Source organism: Sinohyriopsis cumingii, chromosome 6 (assembly GCF_028554795.1).
Source record: "Sinohyriopsis cumingii isolate HCF-2022 chromosome 6, ASM2855479v2, whole genome shotgun sequence".
Classification (NCBI taxonomy): domain Eukaryota; kingdom Metazoa; phylum Mollusca; class Bivalvia; order Unionida; family Unionidae; genus Sinohyriopsis; species Sinohyriopsis cumingii.
The window spans coordinates 114262267-114281761 of NC_142966.1; the positions used below are offsets into that span (position 1 = coordinate 114262267).

At 36.5% G+C, this 19495-nt stretch overlaps 1 protein-coding gene across 1 annotated transcript in view; it reads left to right on the forward strand.

Moving 5' to 3' along the window:
* Positions 1-10607: 10607 nt before the first annotated feature.
* The window catches only part of LOC149797760 (RNA-binding protein 41-like), a 30824-nt gene continuing 21936 nt past the window's right edge, over positions 10608-19495 (forward strand). Inside the window, exon 1 of the mRNA XM_089962701.1 lies at positions 10608-10737. Within this exon, the coding sequence (XP_089818827.1) occupies positions 10664-10737 (74 nt within the window). The 5' untranslated portion in view covers positions 10608-10663. The remainder of the gene's footprint in view (positions 10738-19495) is intronic.

Genomic DNA, 19495 nt, shown 5'->3' on the forward strand with positions numbered 1-19495 from the left:
AAGGACTTAATTTGATCTTTGTGTATTCCGATGTGGTGGAGTACAACGTGGTGGGACACACCTCTGTGCCGTTACTGCGTGTCATTCCTTTAAAAGTGGATAGTACCACAAACAATGACCAGGAAGGTGCAAACACCTATCACGTACACCGTGAATTTGTACATCCTCACTATTTGCCCGTCAGTAAGTCGTATTTAGACACTGTCAATATTGCTATAAAAGGAGATCTGGGACAAAATATTCCCTTCTCCAAAGGGAAAGTTACAGTGAAACTCCATTTTCGAAAACGGTTCTCTAACGAATTGTAAGTCAAGACAGCTACAAGTGACATTTTCACCCTATAAAATCCGGCCAGATGCGTGTGGAATTTCAGTTTGCAGAAAATCTACGCGCAGATAATACGGTGAACGTCCTCCTGTATGCTGAATTGGACAATACGATATAAGCCAACAGTTTGAGAGAAGTCATTCTACACTATTAGAAGTCATGGAAGACTTTTATCAATGTTTATATAGTAGGGATTCTTTGCACATGGAATGTGAAGATCCTGAGGAAGGAGAACCCCAAGACAAAGACAAAGAAGTCATCATGATGAAGTCTAGATGGCCAGAACAAGAATCACATACAGTTTCCTGTTATGCTATAGTCTTGACAGAAAAAAAATTAAGAAATTGATCAAGAAAAATTGCTATGGATGTCATAACGATCATCCCAGTCAAATTCAACACGATAAATGCTAATGCTGAGTCAAGAAGAAAAATTGGACGAATATCTGGACGAAGCTTGGAGTCTCATCTCGGAAGAAGACGTGTTACAACAGTGGTATAAAGGCTTGCGTGAACATTATTGTCCTCCATTAACAACTCAAGAGATCCATCGCATCGAAGCTCTGTTGGATCAGAGTTGGGAGACAAGGCGAAGAAAACGGTTACTTGTCAGACATTTTCAAGCATAAAGTCAGGATCGAATTGATGACTTAAGAAAAAAATACAAAAAATGGATACCTGAAAACTTTATTACCTTTTGAACCACAGTTCGTACACTTCTTCTTGGAATCCTGTCGTCTGTGCTAAAGATGAACTCCCTCATCGCAAACCTAAAGACCATCAAGCTTACGTGATCAACACGGACGACAGTCATCTCCCAGGAACCCACTGGGTAGCCGTCTACTTTCCTCAAGAAGGATGTGTGGAATATTTCGATTCGTACGGATTGCCCCCTTTGGAAGACGATATCATCGACTTTATGAGAAGAAATGCTCAGACCACCCGATTCAATAATGTGAAATTACAAGGCACAGTTTCGTTCGTGTGCGGACAGTACTGTGTGTATTTTCTGCATCATCGCAGCCTGGGCTATTCCTTAGAACATTTAGTGACTCATTTTGATTCTCGTTCTTCTTCAAGAAACGATGTAAAAGTAGATTGATGGTTTTGTGACCAGTATGCTTATCTTTTGTCTCAAGCTAGGAAACGTAGTGTCCATCAATGGCCTGATGACTTCCAACAGTGGAAATCACAATTTCATTCACAACGTTGTCAGCCCTGTTTAAAGTAGAGTGTGAATTGAAAAAAAACGTTTGGTATTTGAAAAAAATGTTTGATGTTATAGTGTTAGATTATTGTTAAAAAAATGTTAGAGTTGTTTGTTAGTATGAATAAAAAAATGTTGTGTTTTGAAGAAAAAAAATGCCTTTGTGGTTTGTTTGGCTATAGGAATCTTGTTCATGCTCTTTGACTTCTTTCTATCCCTCCCATAACACTATTTGAACGTTCCGGCTCGAAAACCGTGTAACAATGTTTTCCTTCACGTCCGCGCTTTGACAATACAAACGGGGAAGTCTCCAGTCTGCCCATCCATTGTTAACTTATCTTCCTACGAAGATGTGCTCAAGATTAGCCAAGTTGAACGAAGCCTATGTGAATTTGCATAGGGTCATGACAAGTCTGATACCGAGACCTGAAGAGATAGACAATATCATAATGTTGAAAGTCACTGAAGACCTGAAAGAAGAGCTCTTCAAGGAGGAATTCAAGAAGGAGAAAGAAGAATGAATGGAGAAGTACAGACTTCATAAACGGTAGAGAGAGCAGCAACAGCAGCAGCATGAACCTGACAGAGGCTTTGTCGATTGTCGTATCGACACCAAAGAGTTGTTCTTCTCTTTTCCGAAGAAGCAGACCTTATCCTGTGAGAAAGCCTGTCGGCAGAGGAGGCCGCCATCTTATAACCTAAGCGATCGCCATAGCTTCAAGTCCCAAAAAATATTCAGGGATACCCCATACTCTCGAAAAGAAATAACATTCCATTGCCTATGATATGTTAGTCAGTTAGAAGAAAAAATACAGAAGTGAGTCTATCAGCACATGATTTCTTTATCTTGGTTAGAAAGTGTGACTCTAAGTTGTTCGTTTCCGTCGATTATGAAAATTTTAAAAATAGTAATATTCTGTAAAAAAAGTGAGTGAATGTTTCTTTTAGGTCTGTGCGGTTTTTTTTTTTGTTTTTTTTTTTGTTGGTGGTGATAATATGGATAATGTAAGTTCGGGTACAACGACATTAAAAGAATTAGGCCCAGAACTCGGTGTGGAGGGAAGAAATATACGCAACAGCAGCGGGAGCAACAAATGCAGACCTAGCCAGTTAGCACTGAGGCATTCTGCGTTTGACAATGCCTTTGATGTCGTACACGTCGTCTTTTTTGGTGACACGACTTGATTTGAAATAAGTACGGGCTAGCGTTTTGGTGAGTACTTAACATCCATGGCTGTCTTGCTGAGCACCTTTTTCCTCCTTTACCACGCTCGGACAGAAAAATGAGTGTGTGGTGAGACAATTCCCACTCATGTGTAAAGCCTTTCAGTCAGGTTGTTAAGGACTAGTTAGTCCTACACCTGAGTGGCTAAATTTAAAAATAGTCTGTGAGTACATAAAAGCCTGGGGGATGAGGCTCTCTTTCCTTCCCCAGGAGTAATTAAAAATCACGCGGTGCGTTATTAAACCAGTGATACATGCTCCATTAGAGCGAAAATCACTTTAATTCAAGTAAGCAAGCAAGCAAGTTCGGGTACCGTCTCTAGCACTCTTGATGACACCAACTGTCTGGGTTATTTTCTTTCTTGCAAGCCCCTATGTTCCACTTCTGTTTGTGATAATAACTTGTGATACTTCACATTTCCTAAAGTGGAAATCTTTACAAGCCGTACAAAATACAAAACTTATATGACTTTGGCTTTTGACACTTGCACAGACTCTTCACTTTATAAGTGTCACGAGAAAATTGTATATCCAAGTTTTTACCATTTTCAAAAACACGCACACACTTGCAGCTTGACCAGAAATATGTACATCTTGTTTTGTGGATAAGTCACAGACAAGTCCAAGCATATATAGGTGGTTGTGAACGTTAGGAATATCCCCTCATTTTTTCAGAAATATCAAAGCTTGTATGTGCATTTTCCCTTTTCCACTCTATATTAGTGCTTAGATTTGTTCCAAAAAAAAAGAAAAAAGAAACGAAATAATTTTGAAGAAAAAAAAAACAACTGAATTTTGAATTCAGGTTTCTCTCTGTTTATAATTTTTTTCAAGTTGATGGTGCATGACAGAGTACATTCGCCTACCTTTCCAAAGTGAGAGGCATTTCTTCACATGTCATTGCCTTTGTTAAATTCGGTTTCATTGGTTAGTTATCGTTAATCTTTAATTTTTTTCATGCATTTCTTTTTGATAGAAGATTTAAGGCTTTCTATTGTTGTAACGATATTTATGTTGTTTAGTCTGTTGATGAAATTATCTATAGCAAAGTGCTTAAGATTTTTCAGCTTTTTTTATTATTTCAAGCCCTACAAAAGGAGACCAAGTTTGTCTTCAAAGACGATTGAAACTCTAAATTACACAGGCGTGAAGGAAAAACATCGTTGTGTTTAATCTAATCATGCTTGCCGTATCTCTTTGTGTTTTAGAGGTCATATTTCTTCTTAAGTAAATACACGCATCAATAGACAGACAGATTGGGTCATCATCCTTGAGTTTCACTGTACTTTCGGTTGTTTACTTCATACAAACCCCAAATTTATTAGTTTGAAAAAAAAAGATAACATGCCCCTCAAAACTGTAACACGTCTGTTCTGATTCTACCGATGTGAGTGTTTATGTCGAAATGTTTAAGTGAGATATAAAAAAATGGTCAGCTTGAAAACGCGAACCAATACTGTGACGCTCAGTATTTTGATGTGGTAAGAGGAAATGGTACAACACACACACACACAAAGAGGGCTTGTAAGTTCACATTTCAGTGTCTGCACTGTAATGGTAACAACGCAAGAACATAGGGATTATTATGCCACACAGTCCTAGAACAAAACAATGCATCACCCGTTGTAAGCCATTTCATTGGCTATACTTATTTTCTTACCGCGTTCGCTTCGAATTGACTTGAGTAGCTATTCAGACAGTGACGAGAATGGCCATGCTTTACTGGGTCTATCCTATAGGCGATTTATATAAAAAAATATTTTTAAAAATTAAACTAATGCACGAACAATCGTACCATGGGCGATCCCATGGAAATTGTGTCCGTCTTATTGCAAAATACATCAACATTTAATTTAACCGTGCAGATCGCTAAATAAACCTCTGATCATACACATTTTGAAAAGTGTTGTGTGACACGGATCGCCATTGTCGTTCGGTGTCTGCTTTCTTCGAAAAGAGATCGTTTCGTCTTGACTATAAAAATTTAATTTGACTAAGTTTTACGCACTACTTGAACTCATACATTTACGTTGTAGGTGTAAGCCGTCGTTCTCAGTTTTCTGGAAGTTCGTTTTTGCGTTTCTCAGATGTGATACTATTTTTTATGGACCGAACGAAATTTCTTTTGGCGTGAATCAGGACTCGTGGTTTTGTGGCATAAATGGAGAGCATTGATTAAAGCCCAGTTATGTCGTCTTCGAAATCGCTGACACGGATTTGAACTAACACTTCAGGTTTTGTGTGAGGCGATACGGTACATCATTGCCTTTTACTTCCTCAATGAAATCGTTTCATCTTATTGCAAAATTACATTTGACTAGGTTTCATACGCAGCAGTTCTCTGTATATAAGGAGAGTGTCTTAGCGTCAGAGTATTCATTCCGTTCTCAAACGATCAAAGATGGAAGAGTCAGCACAGATCGACCTGCTGGTCAAATATTTGCTAAAAGTCATACGAAAGCATAATTCACATGCGAAAGTGGCAACAAAACTTACTCTTTTGGTCGTTGATTTGATGAGAGTCATACGAAAGTGTGTAAGTGCTCATGAAGTTTGCTATATCTGCAAAGGTAAATGGATATTTGTCTCCGGAATACCTGCTTCGTCTAAGAAAGAGAGACAAAAGTCGAGATACCTAATATCGTTGTCAGGAGAAAGGACACTGGAATTCAGAGTGCCCTACGAGAAAAGAGAATAAACAAAAACAAGACGAAACAGAAGAGGGATTCAGAAGAAGAAGAAATTGAAGATGATGAAGAACTTGTGCCAGTAAAGACATGGAAATGGAAAAATTGACAATGTGAGCCGATGCGTTGGCCCTGATGTGAAATTTCATACTACCTTCTAAAAGAGAATAGACCAGAAAGAACACGTAAGTGTCTCTTGGTCTTGACATTGTATAATAAGGATGGCGTGTTTTGTTTTCTACTCACACTTTATGACATTGTGCCCTTTCACCTATCTCTATCCCTCTGGATCATGTTTTAGTTAGAATTGTTGTTGTTGTTGTTGTTGTGGGGTTTAACGCCATTTTTCAGCACACGATAGGCTATACATGGCGGCCAGTATTAATGGTGGAGGAAGAACCCGGAAAAGCCCGGAAAGAACCACCGACACACGAGAAGCTACTGGCAAGCTTTCTCACATGCCCACATTGGCTGAATCTTAGACTCGAACCGCCGCAGACAGAGGTGAGATGGCAGTGATCCGTAACGAAGAGCGCTTTAGACCACTCGGCCACTCGGGGCCCCAGTTAGAATTGAAATGGAAGGATGTTTTCCTTCACGCACGCTCTTTAGGCATGCAAGTCGGTAAACAATAGTCAGTCTATTCATCCATTATTTTGTGTCTTGATGTTTCCTAAATCACACACTGATGCCATAAAATAACGGGTTAAATGGGTTTTGTAGTGTTGGGAGTGGGGGTGGGGTGGGGTGGGGTGTAGGTGTTTGGCAGAGTTGGTCATTGCAGGTGAGGGCTTAGGTGCTTTCAAAAAACTTTTACTTCTTCACTCTGTGTTGATAGTATATTTGGGGTTTGTATGCGTTCGCGTACGTTTGTGTGGATAGTTTATTTGAAGTTTGTATCATCTCCCTTCTGTGTTGATAGTGTATTTGGGGTTTGTTTTTTCCTCTTCCCTCTGTATGTGTGTGTGTGTATGTGTGTATGTGTGTGTGTGTGTGTGTGTCCGTATGTCTGCGCGCGTACGTTGTGTGGGTGTGTGTATTGGTCTCTGTTTGTCCGTATAAAACTCACTTTATCCCTATTAGATACACTCTACCTACCTACCTACAGTAGCGCGTATTCAGGTCAGCCACTTGCAACACTGTTGCCATTTATCCCCTAGTGTTCAGTACAGTGACGTCACTGACGCTGGAAATTTTGAGACTATAAATATCGACTTGGGGATTTCCACATTTTGTAGCTATACATATATACTAGAATTCATAAACAGGAACGTCACTCAAGCTGAGGCTATAAAAAGATAGTGGGATTTTCCAAAGGAAAAACCCACAAGTTGGAGCTATAAATAGATAGTGGGATTTCATAGGAATTTCAGCTGATTATAGATACATAGGTATTTATCCACGATCGTCACAGAAGTTGATTTTGTAAGTAGTTACTAATTTTATCTATTTTATAGTGTGTGTGTTTATGTGTGTGTGAGTATGTCTGCGCGCGTACGTTGTGTGTTTCTGTGTGTGTGTGTGTGTGTGTGTGTGTGTGTGTGTGTGTGTGTGTGAGTGTGTCGGTGCGCGTACGTTGTGTGTGTGTGTGTGTTTGTGTGTGTGTGTGTGTGTGTGTGTGTGTGTCTGCGCGCGTACGTTGTGTGTGTCTATTGGTCTCTGTTTGTCCGTATAAAACTCACTTTATCCCTATCAGATACACTCTACCTACCTACCTACAGTAGCGCGTATTCAGGTCAGCCACTTGCAACACTGTTGCCATTTATCCCCTAGTGTTCAGTACAGTGACGTCACTGACGCTGGAAATTTTGAGACTATAAATATCGACTTGGGGATTTCCACATTTTGTAGCTATACATATATACTAGAATTCATAAACAGGAACGTCACTCAAGCTGAGGCTATAAAAAGATAGTGGGATTTTCCAAAGGAAAAACCCACAAGTTGGAGCTATAAATAGATAGTGGGATTTCATAGGAATTTCAGCTGATTATAGATACATAGGTATTTATCCACGATCGTCACAAAATGGAATGAGAAAATTGAAAAAGAAGAAGAAAATGAGAAGAGGAAGAAAGAAGAGGAGGAAGAGAAGAAGAAGAAAGAAGAGCAGGAGAATAAAAAAGAAAGAAAAGAAGAGAAAGAGTGTAGGAGATAAAATAAGAACTTGGTGGAGAAAAAGAAGAAATTAGAAGCAGAAAAAGAAAACCCAAAGGCCCTTTTCAGGGCCAGCCATATTTCTCGAAAAGAAATAGCCTTTCCATTGCCTACCCCTTTTTTTAAATTTAAATTTAAATTTAAATTTTAAAAAAATTTTTTTTTTAAAAAAATCCCATATTCAATTCCCGTTGACGCTAGACAGTCCCACGATTTATTCCCATGTTAAATTCCCTTTGACGCTAGATTGTCCCACGATTTTTCTCGATGTTAAATTTCCATTGACGCTAGATTGTCCCAAGGGGGTTCTGTAATGCTAATTCCCATTGACGCTAGGGTATCCCACTTCACTACTGATATGTCTCCCGAATGGGAGACCTGTAATGATTGGTTGGATGTTATATTGTTGCAGATTGGGCCTCCCCCACCCTCTATATATTGCCGGATACTCTTAATTTTCTTTTCAACAAGCCCCTGTGCTGCGGACTGCATGCAAAATTTACTTACCATCGAAAATGAAGAGCTTAACAACATGCACTGCCTAGCCCTATACTACTGAAAGTTACAAATATTTTAAACAGATTTAAAAGGATACAAGTAGAACCCCAATCGCCATGGGAAGGAATTTACATATACTGGTATGGATTTACATTAAGAAACAGAATGGATATATATAAAAATAATAAAATTACCAAGAAACTAGAAATACCCAGAAAATTTAGAAATATCAAAGGGCTATTACTTAAATATATGGACAAAAAAGATCTTTGGGAAATAGAGGGGAAATTAACGTACAATTGGGTAAGAGAAGACATTACAAAGAATCGAAAAAGTAAAGTAGAGAAAGAAAACTTACACATAAACTGGAACATAGCATGGGGGGCACTGGACCAAATTAGGATCCCTTAAAATTCAAAGCCTCTCCTTCAAATACATGCACGATGCATGGTTGACGGGAGAGGTTGCAGTGCGCACATGGTCAGAGTACCGCCAAAATGTCTACTGTGCAAAAAAGGGCCCTCACCAAAATACACACTATGATACAATGTGAAAAATCCAAGGATAATAGAATAAAAGTCATAGCAGAAATAAATAAAAACGATAATTACAGAAAACAAAACATTCTATACTTAGATGGCAACTTTAATAAAAGAACACTATACGCGATAACAGACTATATTGTCAGAACAATGAGGGCATGTGGTCAAATAATAGTAATAGGAAGATAGGGTTTAAAGGGGATGCGGGAGGGGCAATGATAATATCCCCAGTGGATAGTTACCCAAAAGGAACATAGCCCCCCCCCGGCTAATGTATAAACTTTTGGGAAATTTAATTGCAGTATATCAAAATTTATGATTGTTTTATATAAAAATTTCTGTGAAAATTACTTGATTTTAAACAAGGGGGGACAGGGACCACCTATGGGGAAGTACGAGATAATGACGCCGTGGGACTATGTCACATGGCGCTACGCGAAGTGAACATGCTAACAGAAGAGTCCGGAAAAACAACCCCTATAGGTGACATCAATACGTACAAACCAATGAAACAAAGTTTATATCCCTCTAGAAATACTAACATCAGTATAGCTCCCGTACTATACTACATACCCCCCAGGCCTTTAACACCTTCTATAGGATTCTATTATCTTCCTCACAAATCTCACTTTTCTCTCTCTCTCTCTCTCTCTCTCTCTCTATATATATATATATATATATATATATATATATATATATAATGTATTTTTTAAAAAATTGGATCTATGGCCACTAAAAAAGTTAAAGATAACCTGCTCGAGATGGGAGAAGTACAATTAATAAAAAAAAATATGGACCCCACTTCGAGCACAGTTAATCTCATGATAAAAAAGCGAGAGCGAACACAAAATAGCACACATATAAACCACTAGGGTTTTAATTTATATAACAGTACATCGCTGACTTGCCAAAATTCAAAATTGCCACAAATCTTCTATTGAGATCATTACTCATTGGAAAAGATAGGACAACTGGGTACTGGAATTTGATCAATAATTTTCTGTCCCAACATAAACACATATATAGCAATCATACCATATAGCATACACATATAGCACACATGGGACATAGGGCGACCACTAGCAAATGTCAACTTGTACAAAGTAGGGAAGGAACTCCGAGGAGGTGATAGAAACCATTCTCGGATGAACTTCCCTATAGATACACTAGGGACTTTTTAGAAATACCTCAACAAATTTCTAAATTTAAAAATATTTCATTTCAAAATTATTTTTTTTTATAAAAATAACACATACAACACACCTTTGGGGGAAACAACAACACATAAACAATTTCCACTTCTTTGAGTGGGGAGGGGGCATCTGTCTGGTGCCCCCCCCCCCCAAAGCAAATGCAGAAGTATACCAACATAGTCTCCACTACGTGTTGCAAACAACTTCACCCTAAATCTATCATTCTCTCACAAGTTCATAATAGCTGTAGAGCGCCCCTGGTGCAGATTGTCGTCCAAATGGACATAGTACACAATTAATTTTACTATATGTTCTCTACATTTGTTTCTCAGTACTGACCTTTCCACTGTGTGACAATCAATGCAAATCATATGTTAATCTAAAATACCTTCAAAGATGACTTCACGGTGAAGTTCTTGTCAAAGGTTGACCTGCTCTTTTTTTAGATTATTGACTGTCAACATAACAGCATGTAACCAGAACACGAATTTCACTTCCAGATCATCACCAAGGCCTTATTACTCACTGTGCACTGTCGCCAAAATACATACAGACAACAACACCCTGAGCTCATATTATCAAGAATAAACAGTTACCTTTAAATCCCTACCAAAAATGCATAAATAAAACTCTTCTATCACCACCAAAATGAGAGAGGAAAAAATGTTCTAAAAATAGACTAGAACTTCATTCGTGGGTACTGAACTGGAAGTATTAATTGTGATGTAATTCCAAATACAGGAAGAGAACCAGACGATTGTTAGAGCTCTTCACCAAGGAGAATCTCACCAAGAGAAGTACGAATCGAAGTTTATTTTACCTCAAGAAGATGCCAGGTGGATCTGTAAATGGTCGCCCATTTAGAGAAAGCAATGATTCTTATAGTAGGACGGGAATACCCTGGTAAGATACAGTGATATTTAAGTATTCATGCCAACGCGTTTACGTGAAAAAGTAAACAAAGTTTAGAGCTTTAACACGGCCTAGTTGAACGAGGTAAGACATCTACCCTGATATTAGCTGTGCTCAAGGTATTTTTAAAAAAAATGTATTTTCAAGGAGTAATATTTTTATTGGTTTATCCTGATATCATTTTTTTTTGTCTCATAAACCCTAAAATATTACACCAGGAGCTTTCCATAAACTTAGACCAACAATTAGATCTCCGCCTTTTTCCCCCTTACGTTTCTGCTACCAAGCTGAAATCTGCTTGTTGGACTATCCCCAAAAATGCAAAATATAAGAATAACATGTTCTCCAAAATCTCCGTCTGTTAGAGAACAAGTTTTCTCCTCAACAAAGGGGACATGGCAAACGTGGAAACATTTTTAATACCTTCAGTTATATAAATGTTAACTTATTCATGCATTTGTACATGCAAATGAAAAAAGATATAAAACTTGTATTCAAATTATTTGGTATGTACAGTAATTTGGGATAAATTGTCTCCAATTGCACATTAGAATTACTCCCAAATAGAAGCACTTTTGGGTGGAGAAAAAAAAAAACCTAGAATTGTGTGTTACTATCCACTGTTTCAAATTCATGCATCCTTGATCCTAAAAGCTGAGTAGTAAATTAAAGATTGAAACTATACTTAATGACACTTCAGCTATTAAGCTGTCAATCAGTTCTTTAAAATGACATCTGGTGGTTTGAAAAGTTATAAAATTGTTATATGGCGTTCTGATTTTCATCCAACATTTAATATACTTTTAAAGTGTAACTTATTTTTGAGTCCATAAAAATGAAGTCCCCAACTGGGGATTTTCTATTGTCTAGGAAATGCAGGAATTCATAACTTAACAATAAATCTATTTGTCTTTTAATTTGGAAACATACATTCCTGATGCAGCTTATTCACTTTTCAAGAAAATCTTAAATAATGTGTGATGACTAGTTTTGAATAGGAGCGAGATCTGGGGTGGATATGCCCATGATGTAGTCTTGTTTTGGTACACCTCATAATCAGACATGATATTTCGGTTTCATCACAAAATTTGGAAAGTTTCAAATATAAAATGGACTTGGCTATTTTCTTCAGTGTTTGTTTCATGTTCAAATACACATACATACATGAAGATACCAAAATTCACTATTTCCAGCATGTCTTTAGCAGTGATTGTGCAGACTACACAGTCAAGTACTACTTCCACTGTGTTGTCTGTTATTGAATCTTCTGCCTTGACTGAGTCTTACACACTTAATTGAAAATTCAATTTCAAGTAAAGCACAACAGTTTTCAAAAATGCATTAAAAGGTTTAAAATAGTTTTTTTAAAAATATATATGTAAAATTGTATTTGGGTAATTAAGGGTATTAAATGTAATTTGAAGATTTTGTCATTATTTTGCTCACCTTGAATCACATGCTAAAATTATTATGAGGCAAGATATGCAACATTTGGGGTACCTGCTTTGCATAAATTCATTTCCATGTCAAATGTTATCACATGATATGGTGCAAAAAAAGAACTGTTTTTTCTCTCCACATCTAATGATAATATTCACAAGCATATTAGAGTTATCTCCACCTTGCTTGTGCATAGCTACTGATATTTATTTTGTTTGGTTGAACCAAACAACATAAATATCAGGGCATGTGTCTTACATTCTATACAGCTAAGGCCAATAGGATACACAGATTGAGAAGTTTACCCAGTAAGCCTAGTCCTGCTGATTCTTCACTAGTTAGAGTTTCCACTGACCCTCCCAGCCATTTTTAGCCCCCCCCCCCCAATAATATTAAATTTATGCCGGAATTGTGGGGTCAGAGCATAGTGCCTATTGAAAAGCTATAAAGTTATAATTTTCCGAGACCTCTCGTTGACATACGATAGCCACTTATTTTTAGTCATATCAACCATTAATGACCTTATATCCATACATGGAAGAAATCAATAGGAAGATGATTAATTTTCTCAGAAATTGTGACTGTTGCTTTATCTTTCATTTGCTCTTGGACAAGTTGAAACTATAGCATCGATTAAATTTGATCTGTCAGTGGGACTGACCTTTTGCGTAGCTAGTCACATGTGTACCTAAATAACTCCACTCTGGTCGCATAAGTGGTTAGAACATCCACCTCAGATGCAGGTTCAAACCCTGGCCATGTCATACAAAAGGCTTATAAATAATGGTAATATCAGCTTCCTCGCTCGGCGCTCAGCATTAAGAGGTTAGGACTTGTTGTCTTTGTGCTAGGATAAATGTGACTGGGTGGGAAATGATGCTACATGACTGTGGCATTATGCTTCAGTGCTTAACATAACTATAAACCCCCACACATTAAAAATCACAAAACACACCTGAATATTGGAGACTACATGCCCATGACACTATAAGTCTAGCAGTCACATGTTACCAACAAAAAATTCCCTTTCCAACGTTATTATGAAAAAATGTTAAAATATTAAATGAAAGTCGCATGTTTATATTAAAAAAAAGACTTCTCAGCAGCAACCTGCTAAAAGCTAGGTTCATCAAACAGCACGTCAGCATCATAGTTAAATGATACAGTAGAACTTCTTGAAAGACCACCTCTTTTGCCAAAATATTATGGTCTCTGAAGACAGGTGGTCTCTCATAACAGGTAACAATGCTATACATATAATCATTAAATTTGTGCATCGAGAGTGTGGTCTCAAATAGCAGTGGTCTTTCAAGACAGGTTTTACTGTACCAACAAAACCACACATCACAGTGACCATCTTAAAAATCTTGTTATTGCTTCTTTAACATCTCAAGATTGTATCAATATGAAGTTTTCACTGAAAGATATTTTATGTCCGACTTGTTATAAATAAAAATAAAAACATTTCCATTATAGCTACCATATCAGCCATCATGTTATTTACTGCTTCTGAATGGGAAGTCATACAGTATGTTTGAAATAATACCTCCATGCTATCTAATTCTTATTATACCTAGTTGACCCTATATGTAAATGATGACATTTGTACATCCAATACATCTGCCATGACAACTCTCATAAAAATTGATCTTACTATTCCCTCTGAACAGATAATCATTATGATTTTGGGTTTTCACCAAAATGATGCCTACCTTGTCCTAAATAAAAATGGCTGACATCCAGTATGTGCACCACAGCAGCTCCATGTACATGTACTATGAAAATATTGTTCTTGTTGACAAATGTCAGAGAAAATTGATGCAGTGAATAGTTCAAGTTTACTACCCATTGCAGTTTTCAAATGGCATCACAGATAGTAACTTTTGAACTAAAGACTTTTTTCTGTGCAAGTCCTGAAAAATTTTAATTAAAAAAACTAGCTTCATTTACAAATGTAAAGCTTAAATAATTTGATACCATTCTTTTCTCCATTCACTCAAAACAAGGTCAGGGTTTTCTTATTGTTAATATTTGGCATCCAATAAGAGTGGATAAAAGTTGGTACAACTCTCATGGGTCACCAGCCTTGAATAATCATGGGCTGCTGTCATCTGTTATCATTTGCAATATGACTTTGCTATATGATAAAAAATCAAAGAATCTTTAAATACAAAAGAAACCTTTAATCAACTTTCAATGACAATTGCAGGTAAAATGATGTGACAACATGGTGGCAGTTTCAAAATTGTGAAGGCCTTGACCCCTTGGGGAAGAGTTAAATGCAGGGGTGTGGGGGAAATTCTTAAAGCTTGTGTAAAAGGATCTCTTCATTTGTTTTTAAAGCCATTTGCATTATTTAATTTTTAGATGCAGCATAAGGTATATATATATACCAGATGAATGTATACCATAGTACAAAAGATCATGGGAGCCCCAAATTGGCATAGCCAGTATCTGGGGGAACAGGGATGTTCCAGTGTATACTGTTCTTTTTTGTTCATGTGCACAAAGATAAATGTGGCAGAGACTGTCAGGTGGTCAACAGATCACAGGATCTCATTAACATCATGTGGCAGTGTCTGATTAAGTGAAAACACGACCATGTCATGTTGTGAATCATCTGCACAAAATAATTTCAAATTTTGCTTTAGTATATATTTCCTCTGACATTTCCCATCAATTGTTAAATATTTGGACAATTACCTTGGCATGGGAGGTCAAAACTCACCCCCTAATGAAAATTTGGAATCCAGTACAGTGTCTGCTGTAAACAACCTTTTATTAAACCATACCTTCCTGAAGTCAATACGTAGAATATTTATATTAATGTAATGATTCAAATATAATTTGTACGAAGAATAGACCAACATATGAGTTGAGTATCCAGTATAAGCAGTTTCTGCCTGCAGTACGGCACTGCATAGTCACAAAATCTCAAGGTCTTCATAATATTCAAAAGCAATCAGCCTTTACCCTTCATAGGTTGTGTTGCATGATCATTTGAAGGAAAATGTAGGCCACAAGATTTTGGGTAAAACAAACAGTGTGAGAAATGGCCAGGTATGAAGCCCAGATTGTAAACAGTAGCTTATTAAAGAGAGGAATAGTTTTACTTTTGTCTGAGAAAATAAATCAACTTCATAAAGACTTCATGCATTGTCTTACTTATCATCCTCAAGCAATCCGGCATTTTTCAAAAACATCAGCCCAATGTCTCCCACATGGTTGTATGGACAGATTTGGATATTCATCTCCGATGGTACTATTCACCATGGACATAATGAGGCCGGGGCCCCGAGTGGTCTGAAGAGTTCTGTTACGGATCACTGCCATCTCACCTCTGTTTGTGCGGGTTCGAGTCTCAGATTCAGCCAATGTGGGTATGTGAGAAAGCTTGCCAGTAGCTTCTCATGGGTCGGTGGTTCTTTCCGGGGTTTTACCAGGTTCTTCCTTCACCATTAATACTGGTTGCCATGTATATCATGTGCTGAAAAATGGCATTAAACCCACAACAACAACATAATGAGGCCACTGTTATCTACTTTTCATGTTCCTGAGATAATAAGTTTTTGCATTTAACTCAATTTATGTAATGTAGTTTTAAAACTTAATTTATTCATATTGGAGGGTGCTAGTCACTTAGGGCAAAAGTAGGTCAAAGTAACCTATTTTTCTTGTTGCAGCAATTACACATATGAAATTCAATCAGTTCCTCTGATGCTGTATTATGTACAGTTATAAAACTTGAAAGTATTTATCTAGGTTGCAAATGATTATAATGTAGTGGTTTACTTATAAATCTACAGCAATTACATTAAATTTTAGGACTTGGTTCAGTTTGTTGGCCACTTTTGAAATTTAATGGGTGTGTCTGTACAGAGATCAAAAGATAGCATGCTTGGACCTATCCCATATTATAAGAAAGTTGTCACCTAATTTGCCTGAAACCTTAAGTGCACAGCAAAAATGCAGCATCTTAATTTTGAAGTCCATGATAAAAAATTTAATATCGATACCCCTGCTGGGGGTCCATTTTCAGGTTCCTCCATCATCTGAAGATCATCTGCTTAATTGTATCAAAAGCAATAAACTTTGTGTATAGAGGGAATAATGTGGTATATGGAAGGGGAACAGTCCATATTTCATTATCAACCACTCACTTGCCCAGGGTCTGTGTCTGAAAAAATTTCTTTGCATACTTTTATTATAGACATTAATCACCTCAGTTACCTACCATCAAGGTTAGTGACCTCCTTTTGTTGCTGTTAGTAAGTTATATATGCAAGATCTCCACATTATGAAACTGAAGCAGACATGAAATGGAATTCCATGGAATCTTTTTTTTTAAAAAAAAAACATTACAGGACTGGCGTTTTTTTATCTTTGTTTAATGATTTATCATAAAATGTGGCTGAATTACTTTTAGATGAAGCATTTTGCCATCATCTTTTGTTGTGTTTATATGTATATTTAATTTGTATTGTATCGTTGACTGTTACCCATAATAGAGGTAGAATTCTGACTTACCTGACTAATGTCATTTTTTGTTAAGATCTTTACTTGAATTCGAGTTCAAGACCTAGCCTTAATAATGACCTTTAGGGAAGGTTCAGGAAGCAAGCTTGTTTACAGTTTGTTGTAATCTTTCATTAAGATGGTTTTGTTTTTTCTTAAAGCAAATGTTATTGCAACATGGCTCAAATTGAGGTGCTTGTCAAAAAAGTCTTCATTCCTACTTTAAGTTTAGTCTGTATAATCATTTGTTTGTTGTGTTCAGGTATAATTTGAGACAAATTCATTTTTCATTAGAATTACAAAGTGCTCATTGACTCCTGGATTAAAACACTGCTTCAGGATTATTGAGAACTCATTCAGTTCAAAGGCATTCTGTATTATATCACTGTGAATACATCAAGACTGTTGGAAAATCATTGTATTCAAGACTTGGAATCAATTCAGGATATTATATGCTTCTAGACTTGTGATAGAACTTTAGGATTATTTGGTATTTAATTCACTTTACTGCAAGTTACTCTTAAAATTTCAATTTGTATTGTAGGGTATTCATGTTTTTGTTGAATTTACTGAACTTGTTGATTTTGCTTCTTTCAGTTACATTTGATAGACCAGATTAGGGAATACATACAAAAATAAGGAGTGCATTAAAAACATCTGTGTCATACATAAGTCTTTTTATTTTATCGTGATGTTCTTTTTGGTGTCCAGTTTATCAACGTAAAAGCAAATATACATCACTGATTGAGAAACAGATCACAGTAGTCTGGAAATCATACCACATTGTAGAGATAAATGTGTCAAACATATTGTATTTTTGCAGATGCTGCTAACTTGTCTGCCCACCTGACTACTTGTAAGAATAAGGGCATTGTAGCCTAGCTTGAATTTAGTAGCCCAAAGAAATCTTTTGAATATGGAGTAGTTCACATCACAACTGTCCATTTAACTAATGTATAATATACAATTATTATGTTGTGTCATGTTCTTTTGGTAGGTATGCTTTTAATTTTTTTTAAAAATTCCCATTATCATTTAGTAGCTCACTGGATTGCTGGACTTCAACATATTGTGTTCAGGAACAAACAGTCTGGCAGGGCCTAGACATTGTTTGCAGGTTTTGGTGGATCCTGGAATTATTTTAGGAGACTGCTCTGGTTGTTGCTTAATGTTTCAAAAGAGATTCAACTTTAATTAGTTTATTTATACTAGTTTTGCAACACATTAATGATATGATAGGTCCTGTTTTGCCCATAAAATAAACATTTCTCCCATGCAAGTTTTAGGTTTTCAAAGTTTTTACTTATGACAAATAATCACCAACACAAGGTTGCAATGTGGTTTAAACTTGGCAACACATATATCCAAGAATACACAAATCCCACTGGTTCTTGGACAATTATTACATTAAATTTACTGATGGACAAAGTTGTAAATTGTAAACGTTTCAACAGTGTTTACAGTTAGGCTAGATTTTTCCTTTGGAAGCATCCACATTCTATTATATTATAGGTCAAGTGAAAATGTGTATAAATATTGATTTGATAAACAAATACTTCATTCACAATTTAGATCAGCCTGTCAGATACAGTTTTGAGAGGAATTATTTATTCAAAATATTCATTGGAATTATTAAGTGCTTGTTCACTAAATGAATACATTACTTTCTATTTTTGTGGATTCAAAGACATTCTAAACTGCATCATTCTGCAGGGATTTAATTCACAATACTGTCTCTTAAATTTTCACTTTATATTGTTGGAAAAGTTGTTTTTACTAAAAACTGTTGGTTTCACTTTCTGTTTCATAAATTAAGACATAGAGCTTATTAGTATATGCATCATTTATCCTCATGACTGTTCATGCAACAGTGGAACTGTTTTCTTCACGATGTACCATTGCACCAGTGACCTAACAGCACCAAAAAGCCATGATTTTAGTTAAAACAGTAAATTAAGGTAAACATTCATGATTGTACTTAAGTAACAAGCAATGAATTTATAGTAAATCATGAAATTGTAGAAAGGGCATGCTGAAAGTGAGAAGTTCCTAAAACTTTTACCCATTTTATAAGTGTCCTTTCTTACATAAAGCAGTAGAAAGCCTGAGTGTTTGAGAAACTGCGCTTGAAAACACAAAAGCATAGCATTTCCGTTAGAGACTAAAAGCAAGCCATAAATAGCCAAATTTATGTTTCGTTGAGTAGCACTCAGGATGAATGCTTACATTAAGATCTGCAACAGCGTACGTGAAATGGTCTTAATGACAAAACAATTGTTGACATCTGGGTGCAAATAAAATAGATCAGAGTTAGGGTTGGTTATAGGATTCTTCTCAAATTATGAATGCTTGCACCTGTTAAGTTCTGTGGTTCATGTAAGTAAATATAAGTGTTACATAAATAGAGCCAACTGAAAAACCTGAATTTGTCACTCAAGCTTTGAAGTAGGCCATAGTATATATTTGGTCTGTTAGTGTGTAAAACTCGTACTGTAGGTCTAGCAGTGTACAATCATGGTCAGTGCATATACAGATAGTATGCAAAAAAAATGGAGCAGGCAGAAACTTAGGACTGACACAGGAGCACAATAAATTGACCAGTGACCTAATTTGGTCAGGTATGCATGTCCATGCAAGTGTTGTTTTAAAAAAATGGAGCTATACATAAACTTGAAAGGATGTGTAAAAATTAAGTTGCAGTGACCCTCTTTGTGTTGTATATTAACTTTTTATATTTTATTCTTGCAGTTTTCCATTTGCACATAATTCTTTCCTTTTTCCTCATAACTAAATG